Raw genomic sequence first — 22,429 nt, forward strand, 5'->3', positions numbered from 1 at the left:
ACTATTGATTTCTTATTTGATACCACGCGAAAGACTATAAATAATAGTAAATGTCCAACTTTATTTCTTTATACTTACGTAACATCCAATGTGACGTTTTAATGATAGATGTTAGATTCGACTCTCCATCTGTCGCCCAATACTACTAAGGCTTATGGGCTTACCATTGGTGATTCGATTATTGTTACTTTCTTAAATTCATAACCAGTTATGGTTTACCTTTTAACTCAATCACAACAAGAAAACAAAATACATAATACAATAAACATTCAAGTCCATTTCATGTCATTTGTATGTGTTCGTGTGAATGTATGTTCTTTTCTAATTTTAATGTAACACATTTTCTCAATTCCGATCTACATTTTAGCAATATTATTACTTTATTCACTATCAATTACACCATTATTTCTTCCATTTAATTTGATCAGTAATGGGAAAGTGCATTTAACTTAAACAGTTCTAGGAAATTTTTATATTAATTTAATTTAATTTGTTCTTTAATATGCTTTATCTTAAATTCTAGATCTTTCATTTTGGTGATCTTTTAATGAAACTAATGTTTCTAAAAAATGTTTAGATTCTCATATGGCCTACCAAGACAAATCTCGACCATTGGACTTGATGAATAAAACCTATCGGAGAATGTATTATTTCCAAATATAAGAGAAGTTATGGTTTAAAATGTTGTTGTTGTTTTTGTTGTTGTTGTTGTTGTTGTTGTTGTTCACACTTGTGTAAGACCATCTCATGGATCAAGATTCGTGAGGAGGATCGAATTTATGATAGTTGTTTTTTATTTATGATAAAACTCATCATACTTATTATAGAAAACTTAATACCAATTTGAAATAAATAAACTATTACTTATAATAGATATGATAGTATTTATATGTGAAATTGTGATATTATATAGGGTAAAATGATTTTTGCTAATGATAAATATTGTAATACTTATAACTGAAATTTTGATACTTGCAAAATGTAATTATAATGTAAATATGTAATACTTATATGTGAAATGTTACTTATAAAAGAAATTGTAATGCTTATTGTAGAAAATATAATACTAATTTGAATTAAAAATAAACCGTTACTTATGATAGATATTGTATTATGTATAAAATCACATTCTTTTTGGTTTGTGGTTGACGATATGCTACTCAAGGCAACTTTGTGGTTGACGATCTCCTACTCAAGGCGACTTTGTGGTTGACCCTTGGAGTATAGATCAAGTGTTGAAGATCGGATGACATATTCGAGTCGAATGAACACTACTGGAGATCAGTAGTGCTTTGTGGATACACAGTGTGATCTGTTCACTTGTATTTGATACAATACTAATGCAAAACTCCTTGGAGTTTAAGGATAAGAGTGCATTAGACGGTTGTTGAACCACTATAAAATATCTCAGTCTTTATATTTATGCACTTTAAGTATTAACTGATCAAATCAAATACACACACATTAACACACATTTAAACTGTTTTAAACATCAAACCATGCTACAAACTTTCCAAGACTTTTGATGCCTATCACTTTGCATTAAGCTAGTGATAATATATGTCTAAAAATCACATTAGAGAAAAAAATTTGAAAACGTTTATTCAACCCCTTTTAGACTTTGACTTTCCTAGGACCAACAAGTGGATGGTATAAGAGCGGTAATTCTATATAATCCTTTCAATTAAACTAAATTGATTTTGTTGATTTGTTACAACTTTTTATAGCGCTATTTTACAACAATTTTTTTTTTAAATTGCACATATTGATTCGATCCCAATTTTTTCACATGAAGATTATGATTAATGGCATATACATATGCTAATACATCTCTATGCCATGCACAATAGAATGTGGACATTTATCTAGCACGGTCCAATACCCATTAGAAAGATCAACACTACACCACCAAATCCATGGTATAATGATTGAATAGTTTCCTTATCCATTCAAGTGGGAATTATAGGTCTAATTCCAAACTTTGTTCTTTGCAAAATTTAGGCCGAATCAAACACTTAACTTCATCCATTAGACTAATGTTGGCCTATTAAGGCACATTCTCGTTTAAATTAGAACGACAGCGTGGCCCACTTGATTGGTAGGAAGAGAAAGTTAGAACCACAAGAAGATAAAATTTTCTAAAAAGTAAAGTTAATGAGAAATCGTCAATAAGTGGAGTACATCTAGACATCAAGTGCGTTAGGATTTTTATGTAGGTGAATATCAACTTGTTGTTCTTCATTGGCAGCTTATTCTCTTCTGCCGCCGTTGCTGCCCACTTTAGTTTAGACCTTCTTTCCTACTCAGGTTTGTGAGTTTACCGTTAATGATTCAATTATATCTAAATGTTTATATTAATTTAATTTGTTCTTTAATATGCTTCATCTTAAATTCTAGATCTCTCAATTTGGTGATCTTTTAATGAGACTAATATTTCTAAAAATGTTTAGATTCTCATATGGCGAACCAAGACAAAGCTAAACAACCGAACTTGATGAATGATACCCCAATGAAGAATGTACCATTTTCAAATGTAAGAAATGTTTTTTTGTTTAAAATGCAATTATTATTATTCCTAGTATTTTCGCCCATACATTGCACTCACATAAGTGTTACCCTAAAATTGGTCAAGTTTGTGATGGTATATGTAGGGGTAAGTAGCATTATTATTATTATTATTATTATTTTTTGGTATTGGCATGTAGTGACTCTCTCATATGGGAGGTCATGAGATCGAGCATCAACAGATGCTAAAATTTAATAGGGTCAGTTGTATTAAAAAAAAAAAAAACTTATCCATCCAAGTGGTAATTATAGGTCTAATTCCAAACCTTGTTCTTTGCAAAATTTGGGCCCAATCAAATACTTAGCTTCATCCATTAGACTAATGTTGGCCTATTAAGGCAAATTCTAAATTAGAACGGTAGCCTGACCCACTTGATTGGTAAGAAGATAAAGTAAAAACTACAAGAAGATAAAGTTTGCTAAAAAATAAAGTTAATGAGAAATCATCAATAAATGGGGTACATCTAGACATCGAGTAGTGCGCTAAGGTTTTTATGTAGGTGAATATCAACTTGTTCTCCATTGGTAGCTTATTCTCTTCCGCCACCGCTGCCGCCACTACTAACTTTAGTTTAGACCTTCGAAGAATTCTTTCCTACTCAGGTTTGTGAGTTTACCATCGAACTTGATGAATGATACCCCAATGAAGACTGTACCATTTTCAAATGTAAGAAATATTTTTTTATTTAAAATGCAATTATTATTATTACTAGTATTTTCGCCCATACGTTGCACATTAATGATTGTTGTTGTTGAAAATGCTATTTACCCCTACATAAGATTTAAGTTTTCAATCTCTTGATATGGGTATCCATATCTGCGGACATAAACAAAGAAAAAATTAGGAAACTTGCATTATCAGCTAGTGAAGAGATATTGCAAATGACGCAAGTTTTTGTACTAGTGAGGAATAAAGAAACAAGTTATACTTGTTTAAGTTTTTCCTGACAAATTATACTAAGAACCATGACCCCACATTGCAATGTGAAACACAAATAAATGTTCATTAGTATATTAAAAATTTATTTTTAGATAGTATACTTAAAAAATGAATTTTCTATATACAAAAAATAAACTTTTAAAAATAAATATTCAATGTATTAAAGATGAACCTTCAGTATGCTAAAAATGAACCTTATGTCAATGGTCTACATTATTACAAGGTGAACTGTGATCTATGGTATAATGATTGAGTAGATTCCTTATCCATTCAAGTGGGAATTATAGGTCTAATTCCAAACCTTGTTCTTTGCAAAATTTGGGCCGAATCAAACACTTAACTTCATCCATTAGACTAATGTTGACCTATTAAGGCAAATTCTCGTTAAAATTAAAACGATAGCGTGACCCACTTGATTGGTAAGAAGTGAAAGTTAGAACGACAAGAAGATAAAGTTTTCTAAAAAGTAAAGTTAATGAAAATTTGTCAATAAGTGCGTTACATCTCGACATTAAATGCGCTAGGGTTTGTACGTAGGTGAATATCAACTTGTTGTTCTCCATTCGTAGCTTAATTATTCTCTTCCGCCACTGCCTTCGCCGCTGACTTTAGTTTAGACCTTCTTTCCTAATCAGGTTCGTGAGTTTACCATTGATGATTCAAATTTATATGCCAATTATTGTTACCTAGTCTCATATAGCCAATTATTGTTACTTTTAACTCAATCAGAAAAAAAAAAATACTGAATACAACAAAATATTCAAGTCCATTTCAAGTAATTTGTATGCGTTTGTGTCGAAATGTGTTCATTTTTAATTTTAATATAATTCATCCTCTCAATTCCGGTCCAATCTATTCTACATTTTAGCGATTTGATTCCTTCACTTACTATCAATTACATCATTATTTTTTTTTTTTTTTAAAAACATCATTATTTTTTATTATTTCTTCCATTTGATTTGATCAATAATGGAAAATTGCATTTAGCTTAAAATAGTAATATTTATATTAATTTAATTTGTTCTTTAATATGCTTCATCTTAAATTCTAGATCTCTCAGTTTGGTGATGTTTTAATGAGACTAATATTTCTAGAAATGTTTAGATTCTCATATGGCGAACCAAAACAAAGCTGAACAACCGAACTTGATGAATGATACCCCAATGAAGAATGTACCATTTTCAAATGTAAGAAATATTTTTTGTTTAAAATGTAATAATTATTATTATTACTAGTATTTTCGCCCATACGTTGCACACTAATTATTGTTGTTGTTGAAAATGCTGTTTACCCCTACATATGAATATATGATACTCACAAACTTGCCAATTTCTAATGATGCTGCAAGTTTTAATATGGTTATATATGTGTATATATATATATATATATATATATATATATATATATATATATATTTTAATAAGTTGAGATTTAAAATTTAAAAAAAAATCTATTAAAATTGGGGTAAAAACTTGTGTGAGACCGTTTCACGGGTCTCAATCCGTAAGACGAGTTAGACTAATGTTGGCCTATTAAGGCAAATTTTTGTTCAAATTAGAACGGTAGCCTGACCCACTTGATTGGTAAGAAGATAGCAAATTCTAGTTCAAATTACAACGGAAGCCTGACCCACTTGATTGGTAAGAAGATAAAGTAAGAATCACAAGAAGATAAAGTTTACTAAAAAATAAAGTTAATGAGAAATCGTCATCAATAAGTGGGGTACATCTAGACATCGAGTGCGCTAGGGTAAGTTAATGAGAATAGCCTCAATGTAGTTGTTCAACCATTATTTGACTTTCCAGAAAAAAAGGGTCGCATGCTTTCTCTAATAAGGGTTGCATATTAGCATTTTTGTACTAGTGATGAATAAAGAAACAAGTTATACTTGTCTAAGTTTTTCGTGACAAATTATACCATGAACCATGACCCCACATTGCAATGTGAAACACAACTAAATGTTCATTAACATATTAAAATTTCATTTTTAGATAGTATATTTTAAAAATGAATTTTCAATATACAAAAAATGAACTTTCAAAAATGAATATTCAATGTATTAAAGATGAACCTTCAGTATACTAAAAATGAACTTTATGTCAATGGTTTACATTACAAGGTGAACCGTGATCCATGATATAATGATTGTGTAGTTTCCTTATCCATTCAAGTGGGAATTATAGGTCTAATTCCAAACCTTGTTCTTTGCCAAATTTGGGTCGAATCAAACACTTAACTTCATCAAATGCTGGCCTATTAAGGAAAATTCTCGTTAAAATTAAAATAATAGCGTAACCCACTTAATTGGTAAGAAGTGAAAGTTAGAACGACAAAAAGATAAAGTTTCTAAAATGTAAAGTTAATGAGAAATTGTAAGTGTGTTACATCATACATTAAATGCGCTAGGGTTTGTACGGAGGTGAATATCAACTTCTTGTTCTCCATACGCAACTTATTCAATTCTCTTCCGCCTCTGCCGCTGCCGCCGCCGCCGACTTTAGTTTAAACCTTCTTTCCTAATCAGGTTCGTGAGTTTACCATTGATGATTCAATTATATATGTCTACATTTTTAGTCTCATATAGCCAATTATTGTTACTTTTAACTCAAGCACAACAAAAAAAAAAAAAAAAATACCGAATGCAATAAAATATTCAAGTCCATTTCAAGTAATTTGTATGCGTTTGTGTCGAAATGTGTTCATTTTTAATTTTAATATAATTCATTCTCTCAATTCCGGTCCAATCTATTCTACATTTTAGCGATTTGATTCCTTCACTTACTATCAATTACATCATTATTTTTATTATTTCTTCCATTTGATTTGATTAATAATGGAAAATTGCATTTAGCTTAAAAAAGTAATATTTATATTAATTTAATTTGTCCTTTAATATGCTTCATCTTAAATTCTAGATCTCTCAATTTGGTGATTTTTTTAATGAGACTAATATTTCTAAAAATGTTTAGATTCTCATATGGCGAACCAAGACGAAGCTGAACAACCGAACTTGATGAATGATACCCCAATGAAGAATGTACCATTTTCAAATGTAAGAAATGTTTTTTTTGTTTAAAATGCAATTATTATTATTACTAGTATTTTCGCCCATACGTTGCACACTAATTATTGTTGTTGTTGAAAATGCTATTTACCCCTACATAAGCAGATAAAGTAAGAATCACAAGAAGATAAAGTTTGCTAAAAAATAAAGTTAATTAGAAATCGTCAATAAGTGGGGTACATCTAGACATCGAGTGCACTAGGGTAAGTAACATTATTATTTTTAATTTTTTGGTATTGACATTCATCTTCCAATATTATCGATCACAACAGGAAAATTCAAATAATGAAGATTTAAGTTTCCAATCTCTGTTGATATCGGTATCCATATCTGCGGACATAAATAAAGAAAAAATATTGAAACTTGCATTATCAGCTAGTGAAGCGCTATTGCAAATGACGCAAGAACAAGAACCCTTATGGGTGTTTGACACTGAGAAGAGCATGGAGTTTTTGGACGAAGCTGAATATGATCGGCGATTCGTCCCACTTGATGCAACGTTGGATGAGATTATCAAGTTAGTATCTGGTGGAGAGCCTATAGATGAAGTGCTAAGCCTCAACGAGGCATCAACTTTCAAAAACGAAGCATCCAAGTCCATTGGGATTGTTCATGGAAGTGCACTTAGCATTGTCAATATATTCATGAATCTGGTGAGGTTTATTCAATTCACACTTTTTAAATTATACTGACGTGCAGTAAATAAAGTTACTGGAATAATTACAGAAAGTAATTAGGCTTCAATTACATAAGAATTGCAGTACAAAGTATTGAACTTGTCTTTGTCTAATGAAAAGTCATATCTCCTACTTATACTAATGTCTCCAACGTACTGCTCAAGTAACAGTCTATAGTAATAAGTGTCATTTGAATAGATTGATGCTGAAGTTGGTCTTGAGTGGTTCTGAGTTGGTGTTTGTCCAATTATCTTGTCACATACAGTAAATAAATTGCTTTATATGCATATATAAGTTATTATAGATTATGAGTGATGAATTGAATGGTAAACTTAATTAAGCAAATAATTTGTACCCTGGCTTGAATTGATTATAAATTAAAAGGAAATCTTATAAAACTTTGCGGTGTAAATGGAAGAATCTTAATATATAATTAATAGTTAATGTTTGTATTCGTGCAGGAACAATGGTCTGGTGCATTCATCAACATTGTTTCAGAAGCAACAACTCTTGGAGTGTTATACCCAGGGGAGGTGGAAACCCATAATGGAGCTTTGCAAGTGGTAACTCTTAAACAAAATATATATATGTCATACTTGTGTCAATTAACAAATATCCGTGAGACGATCAGCCGCATTGTATGTATGTTTTATACTGAGCATGGTATATATTTCACTTCTCTTTTTTATAAACTATCTAATAGTTTGAATTTTTATTACTAGATGACAGCAAAATTTCATCTTCCCTCCCCACTTTTCACACCTAGGGAGGTGAAATTTGCTAGAATTTGCAGACACACAGATTCGAACACATGGCTTGTGGCAGATGTTTCTCTGGAAAGTGTGTTTCCATTTCCTAATCAAATAGTACCACATCTGCAGAGAAGACCCTCCGGCTGTTTAATCAAACAACTTAATCCTGGCTTATCTATGGTACTTCTAAGTTCTAATAATATATATAAACATATATGAATAATCCAACTATCAACTCAGGATTGTTGTTAGGATGAAACAAATGCATGATTCGATTTGGAATCAGAACCAACTTCATACATGTAATGGGCATGTTGAGCATAATTCAACTATCAGTTTAGACTTTTAGTTGAGATGGAGCACATGTTTCAATTCAGTGAATATAATAATGTTTGGTTTAATTTGTTATGAACAAATATTCACAGGTTACGTGGGTAGAGCATAACCTGGTACCCAATGGTCCAGTTCATGACATGTTCAAGACGCTACTCACATCAAATTATGCATTTAATGCAAAGAGATGGATGTCAACATTGCAGAGATATTGTGATCAAACCAAGGGCATGGATGGAGAAGGTGAAAATAATTCTCCAGGCCCTAATGGTGTGGTTATATTGAGTTTTGGTTTTTAATTTAGGGCCAAATCTTTAGTATATGTAATTTAAGGTTAAGTGATAAACAAGCTAAAGTGTTTGTGATATGTATGTAGGGCTGGCAGTTGAAAATAAAAATATGTTGAAGCTATCGCAAAGGATGGTTAATTGCTATGCCAGAAACCTTATTGCATGCAAGGAAAATCCATGGGTGCCCTTACCTATTTCCGATGATGATAAGGAAATCTTTGTCCGAATGAACACCAACTTGGATGATGTAGGGCTCCCTCGAGGCGTTACAATAACAATATATACTTCTGTTTTGTTGCCAATCCCTCAAATCACCTTGTTTGAGTTTCTGAGAAATGGAAGTAACCGCAGTAAGGTAATCCCAGACCACCAAACATATTTACTGATTTACTACTCTAAATTTCTCTGTTAGGATCCACCAATAGCTATAGTTAATAGCCAAGGTGCAATTTTTTAATTTCTCTGTTAGGATCTAGTGATGGATTTGAGCCTTTACCATGCATCCTTAACCCAACAATCTCCTAACTCCATAGTACTGGCTCGATTTGGCCTTTTACCATCCTTAACCCAACAATCTCCTAACCCCATAGTGCTGGCCAGATTTGACCATTTACCAGCCTTAACTCAACAATTCCCTGACTCCATAGTGCTGGTCGGATTTAAACCTTTACCAGCCTTAACCCAACAATCCTCTAACTGCATTGTGCTGGCGGGATTTGACCATTTATCAGCCTTAACCCAACAATCCTCTAACTCCATAGTGTTGACCGAATTTGGCTTTTTACCAGCCTTAATCTAACAATCCCCTAACCCCATAGTGTAGGCCAAATTTGGCTCTTTACCAGTCTTATCCCAACAATCTTGGCCCCTAACCCCATAGTGCTGTACGGACTTGGCTCTTACCGGCCTCCACCTAACAATTTCAAAGTGGCCATAGAGCTCGGGTCATTATATTATTACAGACCCAACTCTTTGAATGCAAATGATAAGCTTATTTATATAAAGTATAAATTACATTGTAGTGGGATCTATTGTCTTTTGGCTCAAATATCAAGGAAGTCATGAAAGTTTCTTCAGCTCGGGACACTACAAGTTCAATTTCACAACTTATGGTCGAGGTAACAACTAACTTATCCATCTTTATTGATACATTTTTCGCACTAATGTTACTTAAATCTTTGGTGGATTATTGATCATATATATATATATATATATATGTATCAGTCTCCAGCAACAAACAAGGCAGCAACACTTTACCTGCAAGAGAGCTTCAGTGACTCAGTGGGATTGTATGTGGTTTACGCGCCGGTGGACGTGGCAACGGCGCAATACTTATCAAGTGAGAATGTTCCCATAGTGCCTTGTGGGTTTGCTATAATGCCAGACAAGCCAAACTTCATGCCTGTGGGTTTGAGTGATGGTGGGAGTATTCTCACCATTTGTTTTCAGTTAGTGGATGAGCAGCTTTCTTCTACGGATTATCTCCCTCCAAAGTCGGTGCTCACCGTACACAGAATTGTGAGTAAGACAGTTTCCTTGATCAAGGATGCTTTACCATGTAACTAGACATCCATGTTTGTAACAAAACTTACTACTTAGTCGTGAATTGAAGGAGAAGAAGACTGCGGCGTATGTAGGCTGGTTGTTGTTGTTGTAAAATTGACTAAAAAGTGCTTTTAAAATGGTCATTTTGAGACAATTTTATATGGATTAACTTTTGTGGGTCAGTTTAACTATTTGCGGCTGCGGTATATGCGTCTGAAATACTTCTCCGGCAACCAAGACCCCGGTTGCCTTCTCCTGCGACCGGAGAAAGTGACCAGGACCAGGACCCAGGGTTTTGGTCGGAGAAGGCAACCAATTTTTCTTTTTTTTTTTTTTTAATACATGAGATGTCGGTGGGACTTGCGTCTCATGTATTTTATACCTATAAAGCAAGTCCTATGTGGTCAACATTTCAAAAAAAAATACAAATTCAAGTGGACACATTTTTGACTTCAAACGCATGCATGTCTCAATATTCTTTCCTATTTTTATCCGTATTTTAAAAGTGTCATACTTTTGTCCATGCATGACAGAAGTGTCTTATTTCAATCTTGTAGGTGTAGCACGTTGAACCCTTGCCTAGGGCCCAAGTAAAAAAAATTAAAAGATAAACTTTTTTTTTTTTTAATTATCTAGTCAATGTGATCTAAAAGTTTCTATATAAAAGATGTTGTGATGTATGATTTATAATGTGTTTTTCTATTCAAACCATTTTATCGAATTAATTATGTTTCATATTTTGTTACGTTTTGAAGTATTCTGATTCCCAAAAGGGGTTGGCTTTAACCTTTAGTTAAGGATGGATGAGTCCCTTCCACTCAACCACACCATCCAGGTTCATATGATAACAATGTTATTGTTGTAGGAAAATGTTAATTACTCCTAATTTTGCCACACACAAATTAACCACTCCATGATGTGGCAAAATTTTAGGCATTAATTTTTTAATTTTAATTCTATTAATATCTAGGATTGTGCCACATCATGGAGTGGCGGTTTGTGAGGGGTAACATTAGGGATGTGTAGCATAATTCTTATTTGAGTTTATTTGATTTTAAATTGTTTGTCAATTTTATAAACTATAATTATTTATTTGTGAAGACATTCATATAGTTATTGATTGTTTTGCATTTAACAAATTAAGCACAAAGATATTTTTTTTTTATGATTATTATTGTATATGTAAATTGTTAAAAAAAAATTGAAACTTATTTGGGACATGCCTGGCCTGTTTATTACGCAGTAACAAATATTTCTAGTGATTCCATGTATAAATATCTTATTCGTATTTTCGTAGTATAAAACAGGCGAACTTGAGAAAGCAACTGAAATTGATGCGCATCCGGGGAATCGAACCCCGGTCAGTACCGTGGGAGGGTACTATGATACCACTACACCAGATGCGCTGATCGTTATGCTGTGCTGTATTTATATCTATTATTATAGTAAGAAAGTCAGATGCAATATATTTTAAAAAGAATTATTTCCATTTTTGGTCCTATTGTTATTGGGGCATTACCAATTTTAGTCCACTTCATTAATTTTTGCCACATTACGGCCAGTCTTATTTAGTCCTTGCCACTTTTAGTCCACCGTTAAAATTTTCGTCAAGTGACCGTCCAAAACAAGGATATTTTTTGTCTTTTCATGCTTTGGTCATCTCCTTGACCCTTTGTAGTAGTTTTCCTTACACATGTTCATCTAATAAAGAGGTCCGGCGAAAGCCATGTGAGCCACATTACAAAGCCATGGCTTTCGCCGGACCTCTTCATTTGATGAAAATATGTAAGGAAAACCACTGCAAAGGATAAAGGAGATGATCAAAGCATGAAAAGACCAAAATACCCTTGTTTTGGGCGTTTATTTGACAGAAATTTTAACGATGGACTAAAAGTGGCAAGGACTAAATAAGACTGGTCGCAATGTGGCAAAAATTAATGAAGTGGACTAAAATTGACAATGCCTTAATAACAGTAAGACCAAAAATGGAAATGACTCTTTTAAAAATAAAGAATAATGTTCAAACAAGTCACTAAACTATACACGAATATACAATTAGGTAAATGAACCACCTAAATTATGTAATTAATCCAAAATTAACCTGTATGATTGACTATTGATGATGTGACGATTAATTTATTAAAAATTATTATTTAAAATTTTAAAATTAATTTTAAATGTATTTAAAAAATAATAATAAAAACCTCGCCTCCCGTCAGAGACGAGGCGAAGTTTTTTTAAATTTTGTTTTAAAATTTAAAATTGTTTTTAAAAATTTTAAAATAATTTTTAAATAAATTATCCATCACATTAGTAATGATTGGTCAAACCTGCCAATTTCAACTTAATTGCATAATTTTAGGTGGTTCAACAATTCAATTGAAATTTTTTGAGTTAGGCAATTTAATTGCATATTTGGTGTAGGTTAGTGGTCTATTTGAACATTATGTCTAAAAAATAAGTTGTTTGAACATTTTGAAAGTATGTAATTGGTGGATAATATTGCACACTCTGTTGTCATAAAAAGTAGGATGTGAGCATTATCATCAACACTAACAAATGTAAAAATATCAGTTCCTATGTTGATAATGCCCTTTAAAGAAATGTGAAAACACGAAATTGTATCTAATAGATTATAAATACATTACAATCCATATTTTTTGTTTGAAAATATTTCAATCCATATTTAATTGTCTTTATATTATTTACTATTTTTAAAAGTTTGTATATTAATCTAAAAATGATCATGTAATGTTATTATTTGGTATTATGATTCACTTACTTAAATGAGTTAAATCAATGAAGAATATAGAGTATAACTGAATTTAAAAAAAAAAAAAAACAAGATTAAGATTTAAGTGAAATGAAACCAGTCATGGGCGACTGATTTTGAAAATCAGTCTGACCGATTTTTTTGCTTGAAAAATATTTTCATATTGTCAAATATGAAAATATTAATCATCGAAAATAAATTACAATTGAAAAGAAAAAGAAGAAGAAAAAGAAAGAAGCATACCTTGATGATAAGAAGATGACAAGAAGATGAAGATGAAGAAGCAAAAGTAGTTGGGTGGAAGAGGAGGAAGAAGCAGAGCAAGTGTTTCGGAAAATGACTTCCCAAAAAAAAAAAAGGATCTCATTTTCCTAAAAAAATGATTTTTTTTTTCATTGACCACATTTTCCTCCTCTTTCTCCAAACACCAAAAACTTGGAAAAAGATTTTTTGAAAATCATTTTCTAAATTTCCAAAACACAACCTTAGTGAAAAACATACTAAGATTTAGATGTGATATGATCATATGAAAGATTATTACAAAAAATGCATCAATTAATAGAAAAAAAGTGTTTAAAAGATAAAAGAGGAGTTATCATTTTTTTTTTTTGAAACAGATGAGTTATCATCTTTATCAACAAATTATCACTATTATTACCTATAATAAATATCAAGACATTATAAAGCAAGGAATCACTTTAAGGATGCCAATTTATTTATAAGGCCTTCCTTAATAGTTTGAATTTGATTTCAAGTTTTTTGTGGGTTGTTATGCCGTGGAACTAGGTCCACCTTGCAAGGTGGATCTGGGTCTACATTCACATATACTATACTCTACATTCACAATTTGTAAACTCCACATTCACACATTACAGGATTATATGTTTAGTAACTATATTCTACATTCACATACACTATACTCTACATTCACACATTCAAAACTCTATATTCACAGGTCCTATACTCCACATTCACAACTTGAGAACTCCACATTCACACATTACAGGGCTAGAAGTTGCTAGAACTTGTTAACTCTATTACAGATTCACACATGCATAACTCTACATTCACGATTTCTATACTTCATATTCACAATTTGAAACCTTCACATTCACACATTTCTAGGCAACTCTACATTCACACAATCATAAATCTACATTCACGATTTTTATACTCTACATTCACACTTTGAAACCTCTATATTCACACATTTTTGGACAACTCTATATTCAGCAATATGTTTACTAAAGAAAAAAAAAAAAAAAAAAGACAAAACTGATGTAGTTTTGGACCCAGGTCCACCTTGCAGGTGGACCTGGGTCCACAGCATAATTTGCCATTTTTTGTGTGTCCAATCATCCACCTCATCATTCACTATCTCACTTAATCCTTAAAATCATTATTGGCATTAGGTTTAAGTTTTTTCTCAGTTTTTTGGACCCACCATTATTTTAATAAAAATAAAGAGAACTAATGCCTTGGCGGTTGGATGTGACACTTTTATTTTGTTTTGTTTTTTTAAAAAAAAAAAAAAAAAACCTAACATGAAAGTGTTTTTGCAGGAGAAAGACTTCGCCAAAACACACAACTCACATTTGTTTTAAAAAAGCATGTGTCAGAATTTTGTCTTAAGATTTGTGTCAAAAAATGCTAGTGGGAATGGCCTAAGGCTGATAACTCTTTTTTTTTTTTTTTTTTTGAGTACTATTCTTTGTTTATCATTTTGAGTGGTCACTTAATTCTTTGCTATTAATTGTTTCATCTTTCTAGTATTCAAAAAAAAATAAAAATTGTTTCATCTTTCTTGACACATATCCTTATCATCTTTTAATGATATAATAAAAAGATTATATCATTACTTATATATATAATAAATAAGGTTAAACTTTTACGAAAATTAAAAAATAGTACATAAGATTCAAAAAGTAATATATTATTATATCTTTTGTCTTCTTTGTTACTTTTTTACATGCTATAAGGCTAATTATATAGTATTTGTCTTCTTTCGCGTGCTAATAAAAGTGTTTTTTTGTTGTTGTCTTCTTTAAGTCAATTTTGTCAAAAGTTTAATAGTTCTTATTTGCAACTTTCCTTTATCTTCATTATTTGCCATTGATCTTTGATGAAATAATTGTATTGCTTGTAGAGTCTGATTTCATTTATGCATAATACTTTATAATACATTAGTAATATGTCCATCAGTTCATGATACTTTTTGATAATTAAATTTTTACATCAAGCAACAAGATCCATAATGCTTTGCTTCTTTTTTTTTTTTGGTAAATATAATGCTTTGGTTTGATAATATATTGGACTTACTGCAATGAAATTAACTACTAATGTCTGAATTAACTCTGTAGAGCAGAAACTAGCGTTGAAAAAAATAAAATTGCGCATCCAGGGAATCGAACCCTGGTCAGTACCGTGGGAGGGTACTATGATACCACTACACCAGATGCGCTGTTGATTCTGTAACTACTTATTAAGTTAAATATCTCATATTTAGCGTTATAATCCACCTACCTAAATCACTTTAAAAAGTTAAAAGGTAACGGATATATTATATAAAAAAAAAAGATAATTAAATAAAACAAATAAAGTTTTGGTAGCAATCTATAGTTTGACACCTCAACGTCAAATAGCCTAAATTTGGATTGTTAACATAACAAGTTAACAACCTACATTTCATGTGTAGTACCTAGTAAAGGATAACAAATCAAGGGCCAACTCAACTACAATTTAATTGTAAACGTATCTCAGTAAGTTGCATTATCTTTTATTATTTCATTGCCTTACATCAATACTCCGTAGTCATTTGTTAAAAAGAAAAAAATTTAATATTATTACTTGTTAAATTCTTATTACAAAATCATTGAAATGAGTTATTGTTTGTTAACAGTTAATAACCGCCAAGTATTAAGGTGTTATTGTTTGTTAAGAGTTAATTTATTTGTTAAGCATTCATTTGTGTTCGTTAACGGTTGCTAACATGTCCATTAACATTTGCGAACGCGTTCAAAAACACTTAATAACCAAACAAATTCTCATATTCATGATCACAATTCGTTCGTGAACAAAAATAATATATGTTCATAAATAATAACCAAACAACAACTATTAAACAATATATATATACATGCTTAACTACTTGTTCATAAACATTACTAAATGAACACTAAATGAGCTTGTTCGTGGACATTATTTATTTGTGTTCGTGGACATTATTAAACAAACACAAATAAGCTTGTTCACAAGTTCTTAGCAAATGAGCCTACAACTGTTTAAACTCTGTTCGTTTATGAACCGAGCTCTAAAATTTGTTCGTTTACCTTAATAAATGAACACGCATCATGTTCGCTAACATGCATTTGTTTATTTATTATTGGTTTCCACGCCTTTATAAAATACTCCGTATCACGGAATCACGGTATTTTGGCAATGACCTTTTCATCCTTTTCAAGGAATCACGCTGTAATGCGCGATTACGGGAGTATAGTAAGTTCCGTTCAACACATTTGTAACTACAAACGGGGCCCCACCCTGCCTTTTCACTCCAACATTGCTCTGTTCCTTTTTTTCCGGCGACTGGAGAACTCACGGACTCCGGCCATGCGTTAGAGAAAGAGAGAGAGAGAATGAAAGAAATCAAAGAATACGGCTTTTAAACGCCTCTCTGTCTCACACATAGACACAAAGGGATCTACTACCGCTGACATCTGAAGTTTAAGATTTTTTTCCTTTTCTTCGTCAGAAATCATGGCTTCAAAAAGTAAAATCAAATCTGTTGATTTTTACAGGTTAGGCATTCGAATGACCTTTATTATTATTATTGTTGTTGTTATTGTTATTATTATTATTGTTATTGTTATTATTATTATATATTATTTTTGGAATGCCTCTATGTTTTGCATTTATTGAACATTGTTTGGTTCTGGGAATATAACTGGAATTATTATTTGATTTTCGGATATAGTAATTAATTGCTAAGTTTAGGCGATTGAGGTTAGGTTGTTTTCACTTGATGATGCAGTTGATCTTTGATACTTTAATTAGCTGTACAGACTGACTGAAAACAATAAATTGATGAAGCACTTTAAGCCATGAATTAGTGCTAACTCACTGTTGTTTTGTGCATAGGATAATGTCCAAGTAGAAGTAGTGGTGTAGGGATGGAACCTTGGAAAACTTATGCTTAGATCACCTGTTTGTCTAGAAATGAATATTTGTCTATTTTAAGGTTGGGGAATAAGTCCCCTGTAAGCAATGGTGAGTTTGGGTGTATAGTCCTTGTTTATGGCAGTGTTTTATCCCTTAGATTGATTGAGGTGTTCTGTATTTGTTGTTGTAATTACTAATTAGTACAAAGAAATTGTATGCCAATGACTGTATCTGGTGTGTATCAATACTAATTGTCTAATTGTAATGTTGTAACCATCCCATCAATAAAATGGGGATTGATAAATCAGAAGTGGAAGAAAGGATTCTATTTGGGGAAGTAGGACTTTCTGGTGGGAGGAAAGAGAAATTTAAAATGAATGCTTATTCTGTCAGTCTGCAAATAAGCCAATGGCATTGTTATGATATTTTCCTTACAATGAAACCAACAATAATTGTTTTACTTATCCTAAATTTGGCCCGTTGTTTTTGGAAATGTTTAATTTATGAGCTTGAAGTTTTCTTATGACATACTAAATTTCTGAAACAAGAAGAGGAAAGAGAGTAGTAGGGGATAATTAGAATCTGACATGTTAAAAACTACCGTGCTTGCACTATGTTCATTCATGAACAAAAAAACAACTCTCTCTCTCTCTCTCTCTCTCTCTCTCTCTTTTTGGGTTGCATGCATTGTTTCTTATTTCTCGGTATGGTCATTGTAACTGAGTTAGATCGTTGTCTTACTTTTGAATTCTTTTCTATATAGGAAAATACCCAGAGATCTGACAGAGGCATCATTAACTGGTGCTGGATTGTCCATTATAGCAGCCTTTTGCATGATCCTTTTATTTGGAATGGTAAGAAATTAGTAATTGTTGCTTGACTCTATCTGCCTATTCTAGATGTGAAAGGTGATTGAATGTTTATGACTTTCCAAAGAGATCTGCCATGTGTTTGCTTTAATAAAGGCATAAAGCTATTCTTCAAAATTTGTATTTTGCTCTTATAATTTGTCTTCTGCTTGAACCTCTCCAACATATTTTTCCCTTGTTATCAGAATGTTGTCTTTTTCTGTTTTAGTACTCCATAGTTACTTCCTTGAAAAAGGAAAAAAAGGATTTTTTTTTTAAAATATTTTTTTTAAAGATATTTTTTTTAAAGATTTGTTATGTCTATATTTACAGGAACTAAATGACTACTTGACAATGAGCACCACAACCTCTGTTATTGTTGACAAGAGTTCAGATGGAGATTTCTTGAGAATTGATTTTGATATGAGGTGCTGTTTCATACAGTTTCTTTGTCATTTACAGATAGCTTTTATTTGTCTTCAAGACACATGAGCCCAGCAACCAATTACATTAATCTTTCAATAACTTTTTCATCAAATTGTTTTGCAGTTTTCCAGCATTGTCATGTGAGTTTGCATCAGTGGATGTTAGTGATGTGTTAGGAACAGTAAGTTTCAGCATCACATACATCTGGATTTCTTTGCCTGCCACTCTCAATTCTGTAAAGTTCTGTTTATGGAGAGATGATTTGATTATAAACAGTCTTTTTATTGAGAATTGATTCAATTATAAACAGGTTTTTCAACTACTGTTCAAAAGAATTATGTGTTTGCCTCTACACTCTACATTCCTTGCAACTTTCTGGGGTGGGTGGATAGGTGCATGCATGTTTAGTAAATCTAGCATATTTGACATGTAACTAGATCTTCTTTCTTAAAATCGCTGTAGTGGGAAACAGAAAGCTAACCCTGTTATTGTGTTTTCTAATTGGCATCTTCATTTTATATTCTACTTCTGAATTATGAGCCTGACCGAACTGTCCTTCCTTCCTCAGAATAGATTGAATATAACAAAAACAGTTCGCAAGTATTCTATAGATTCTAATTTGAGACATACTGGTTCTGAATTTGAATCTGGACCAATTGCAAATGCTATTAAACATGATGAGGATGTAGATGAAGACTATACTGAAGGTTCCTTTTCACTAAATGGCCGTAATTTTGATATAGTAGCTCACCGGTGAGTGAATCTTATCTAAATTGTGAACCTGATTTCTTGCTAAAACAGTTTCTACATTTTAGTATTGTACATTAGCTGATTCTCATTGTTTCACCTTTGCAGATATCCAATTTTGGTAGTGAACTTCTTTGCACCTTGGTGCTATTGGAGCAATCGTTTGGTACTTTTTATTCACTTCTGCCCGTTGTTCATATTTTTCTAGCTTCACCTACTTAATACACTCTCCTCTTCCTTTATGCCACTTTGCTTACTTGAAAAACTATGTGGGCTATAACCACTTGTATTCATTAAATTTTCATGTTATTGGTCATACGTATAGCATGTCATTTCTAATGTGAGAGATGGTTTGTTTAAGAATTCTTCATATGAAATGTTGCTACTTGGTGCTAACTAATTTTTATTTTTTCTGCTGGTCTTTGGATATCAGAAACCTTCATGGGAGAAAGCAGCAAATATTATAAGAGAAAGGTCTAGTTGGTTCTTTTGTCATTTCTGCTACAAGGTCAAAGACTATTTTTGTTTACTGAACTTCATTTCATTCTGAAATGAAATGGATATCTGAAATGAAGTTCTAGCACTGTGACACTGTGTACCATTCAAATCTCTTATGCAATTTTGTCGTTTGCCTTCTAGATATGACCCAGAAATGGATGGACGAATCCTTTTGGGAAAGGTTGATTGCACTGAAGAAGTTGATTTATGCAGAAGGTACTTCTAAAATGAATAATAACTTATCTCATGGAATCTTCTTTGGTAAAGACATCCTGTTTTACAATAAATCATCACTTCTGTGATAACTGATTCTTAGTTATTATTTAGAAGACAAAAATTTGATTTTCATTGGTACTCGTGGACTTTTTTTTTTGGTTATTTGTTCTTGGTGTTTTGCTTGCACATGAGCTTATGTTATTGTTCTGGCAAACTAGTGCATAGTTTCAATACCATGCTGTTTTACAGGATTTATAGTTTCTTCAGTTCTATTATTGTAAAGCTGCATATTTTAGGAAATCCTTCCACTCCTGAATTTTTCTATAGAGCACTTGCTATCTGCGGCATCTTTTATTACCTGATCGAGGGCATTATATTCTTTGGTTATACTACTTCTGCCAAAACTTTGTTGATTACCTTGCTTGTTGAGTTGATAATAAATTTTCAGGAATCACATACAAGGCTACCCATCTATTCGCATATTCAGGAAAGGAAGTGATCTTAGGTAAATCTTTTACTGATATTTACATTACAACCACCTTTTAAAATTATTTGCATATTTCTGTATGATGTATTACATGCTTCTAAGACCATTTTTAGAGTACATGTATTTGTTCCACTTTTCAGACAGTTAAAAAAGGAGCAAACGTTTTCTGGCTTTCATATTTTTGGAATTGCTTGCATTTCTTCAGGATTTTATGGAGAATATATGCTTAGCTAATGAGCCAGAAGCCTTTATTTTTCAGCTTGTTCCATATCCATTTTGGCAATTTGGCTTACTTTTTTCTCTCTTTCCTGTGTGTTTCATGTAGAGAGGATCACGGACACCATGATCATGAGTCATATTATGGTGATCGAGATACAGAAAGCCTAGTTAAGGTCAGAAGAATTTTTGGGTCTAAATTGATAAGACCAATTAGAATGAAGAAACAATGTTTAAAAAGGAAAATCATGGAACAGAACTGAGTTAGGACCTGGGCGTTTTGTATGACCTTAAATGTTCTCAAGTCAATTGCCTATCATAGGAATGACATTGCTCTTTGGCTGCAGACAATGGAAGAACTGGTTGCACCTATTTCATTGGAGTCTCATAGGGATAGCTCAGATGCTAAACTGCCGACAAATGGCACCAAGAGACCTGCACCAACAAGTGGAGGATGCAGAATTGAAGGTTTTGTACGTGTTAAGAAGGTAAAGGTTATTATTCATCTACAATCATTACACAGTAACTGGATATTTGTTTTCTCAAGATATTGTTTTGGCATGCATTTTAGCATAATCTTCTAGATAAACACACCAGAGATTAGAAAAGCCAATACACTGGAGCCTGGGACATGGGATTGTAGTATTACATTATGGAAGGACTGGGATCTCATCTCAATTAACTTCCTTCCATCCTTTCAGCCTTCCTCCAAACTCCAAAAAAGAAAACAAAAAAGAAAAAAAAGAAAGGACAAGGGTCAAATATGCCCTTGAACTATTTTGGAAAATGCTATTAGGCTCTTGAACTAGAAAAAGCTTCAAATAGATGCCCGGACTAAAAACAAAAAGTGCAATTAGAACTTTTTGTAGCTAATATCCCAATAGTCTTTCCTAATTTTTGACATGGCAGCTTATTTGGAAATTATTTTATAATATGGAAAAGTCCCAGCTGAAAAGGAGGACAAAAATGGCATTTCACTGTCTTTTTTTTCCCTATTTTCCTTTTGTTTTTTTCCTCCACCAAAGAGCCTTTCTTCTTCCACCACTTTTCCTGGCAAAGATTCTTCTTTGTCTTCGACTCTTTGTCCAGTGGTCAAAGAGGCTTCATAAAGGCACTTTTTTTAAAAAAACAAAAAAAAAAAAATTCATTTGTTAAGAGTCCTACATTGAAAAAATAAGAGAGAACGTATGGGTTTATAAGGCTACGGGTGAGACTAGCTAATTGATTGGATTCTGTTACGAAAGTAAAGAGAAGATTTCTAAATATGCTGTCTTATACTTTCGTATAGAAAAGAGAATACAAAGCCCTATGAATAGGTGCTATAGGAAACAAGTTTCCATATGCCTACCTACCTAAATCCCTAAGACTGCCTAATTTATAGAGATTCCATTTATTAAATATATATTTCATAACAGATTCAATCTTTTAGTGTGGTTTGGCCCATGTGCATTATAGCCCAATTGAGTGACCCTAGCCCAATCTTAGATTTTAACATGGTATCAAAGCCTGTTCGGTCCACTTTGTGTTCACCCGGTTATGGGTATTGGTGGCGTCCAAGTTTTCGTAAGCCCGCTTGTTCGGTCCACTTAGTGGTGTCCATTAGTTTTCGTTTTAGGGGAGGGTCCGGTCTAGTTTCAAGTGGTCAACCGGTTAGACTGGTTGTCCACTTGAGAGGGAGTGTTAAGAGTCTCACATTTAAAAAATAAGAGAGAATATATGGGTTTTAAGGCCATGGGTTAGACTAGCTAATTGATTGGATTTAATCTTTTAGTGTGGTTTGGCCCATGTGGATTATAGTCCAATTGAGTGACTAGCCCAATCTTAGTTTATAACATCCTCTTTTTTTTTTTTTTTTTTTTTTTTTTTTTTTTTTTTTTTTTTTTTTTTTTTTTTT

The 22,429-nt window shown here is 32.2% G+C and overlaps 2 protein-coding genes and 2 non-coding genes across 4 annotated transcripts in view; 2 read left to right on the forward strand and 2 right to left on the reverse strand.

The window, feature by feature from the left end:
• Positions 1–6,964: 6,964 nt before the first annotated feature.
• Positions 6,965–10,187, forward strand: LOC116023616 (homeobox-leucine zipper protein ROC1-like). Its single transcript, XM_031264621.1, has 7 exons — positions 6,965–7,222; positions 7,708–7,809; positions 7,969–8,178; positions 8,424–8,574; positions 8,708–8,976; positions 9,644–9,739; positions 9,846–10,187. The coding sequence occupies exons 1-7, from the start codon at positions 6,965–6,967 to the stop codon at positions 10,185–10,187; spliced, it is 1,428 nt and encodes a 475-aa protein (XP_031120481.1).
• Positions 10,188–11,501: 1,314 nt separating this feature from the next.
• On the reverse strand, positions 11,502–11,572 carry TRNAG-CCC. Its single transcript has one exon. It is a non-coding gene; the product is annotated as a tRNA-Gly (tRNA).
• A 3,757-nt stretch (positions 11,573–15,329) lies between these two features.
• TRNAG-CCC lies at positions 15,330–15,400 on the reverse strand. Its single transcript has one exon. It is a non-coding gene; the product is annotated as a tRNA-Gly (tRNA).
• A 979-nt stretch (positions 15,401–16,379) lies between these two features.
• The window catches only part of LOC116022754 (protein disulfide isomerase-like 5-4), a 9,915-nt gene continuing 3,865 nt past the window's right edge, over positions 16,380–22,429 (forward strand). The window contains exons 1-11 of the mRNA XM_031263615.1: positions 16,380–16,736; positions 17,861–17,951; positions 18,279–18,373; positions 18,495–18,552; positions 18,940–19,124; positions 19,227–19,284; positions 19,552–19,592; positions 19,758–19,832; positions 20,281–20,337; positions 20,645–20,711; positions 20,883–21,023. Coding sequence (XP_031119475.1) covers positions 16,696–16,736; positions 17,861–17,951; positions 18,279–18,373; positions 18,495–18,552; positions 18,940–19,124; positions 19,227–19,284; positions 19,552–19,592; positions 19,758–19,832; positions 20,281–20,337; positions 20,645–20,711; positions 20,883–21,023 — 909 coding nt within the window. The 5' untranslated portion in view covers positions 16,380–16,695. The remainder of the gene's footprint in view (positions 16,737–17,860; positions 17,952–18,278; positions 18,374–18,494; positions 18,553–18,939; positions 19,125–19,226; positions 19,285–19,551; positions 19,593–19,757; positions 19,833–20,280; positions 20,338–20,644; positions 20,712–20,882; positions 21,024–22,429) is intronic.

The sequence above is a fragment of the Ipomoea triloba genome, chromosome 6 (genome assembly GCF_003576645.1).
Source record: "Ipomoea triloba cultivar NCNSP0323 chromosome 6, ASM357664v1".
In the NCBI taxonomy this organism is placed as follows: domain Eukaryota; kingdom Viridiplantae; phylum Streptophyta; class Magnoliopsida; order Solanales; family Convolvulaceae; genus Ipomoea; species Ipomoea triloba.

Excerpts from the sequence above, each read along its gene's own strand:
- LOC116023616 (XM_031264621.1), top strand. The coding sequence starts at position 6,965 with ATGACGCAAGAACAAGAACCCTTATGGGTGTTTGACACTGAGAAGAGC. Across the intron at positions 7,810-7,968 it reads ATAATGGAGCTTTGCAAGTG|ATGACAGCAAAATTTCATCT; the intron begins GTAACTCTTAAA and ends TTTTATTACTAG. Across the intron at positions 8,977-9,643 it reads ATGGAAGTAACCGCAGTAAG|TGGGATCTATTGTCTTTTGG; the intron begins GTAATCCCAGAC and ends ATTACATTGTAG.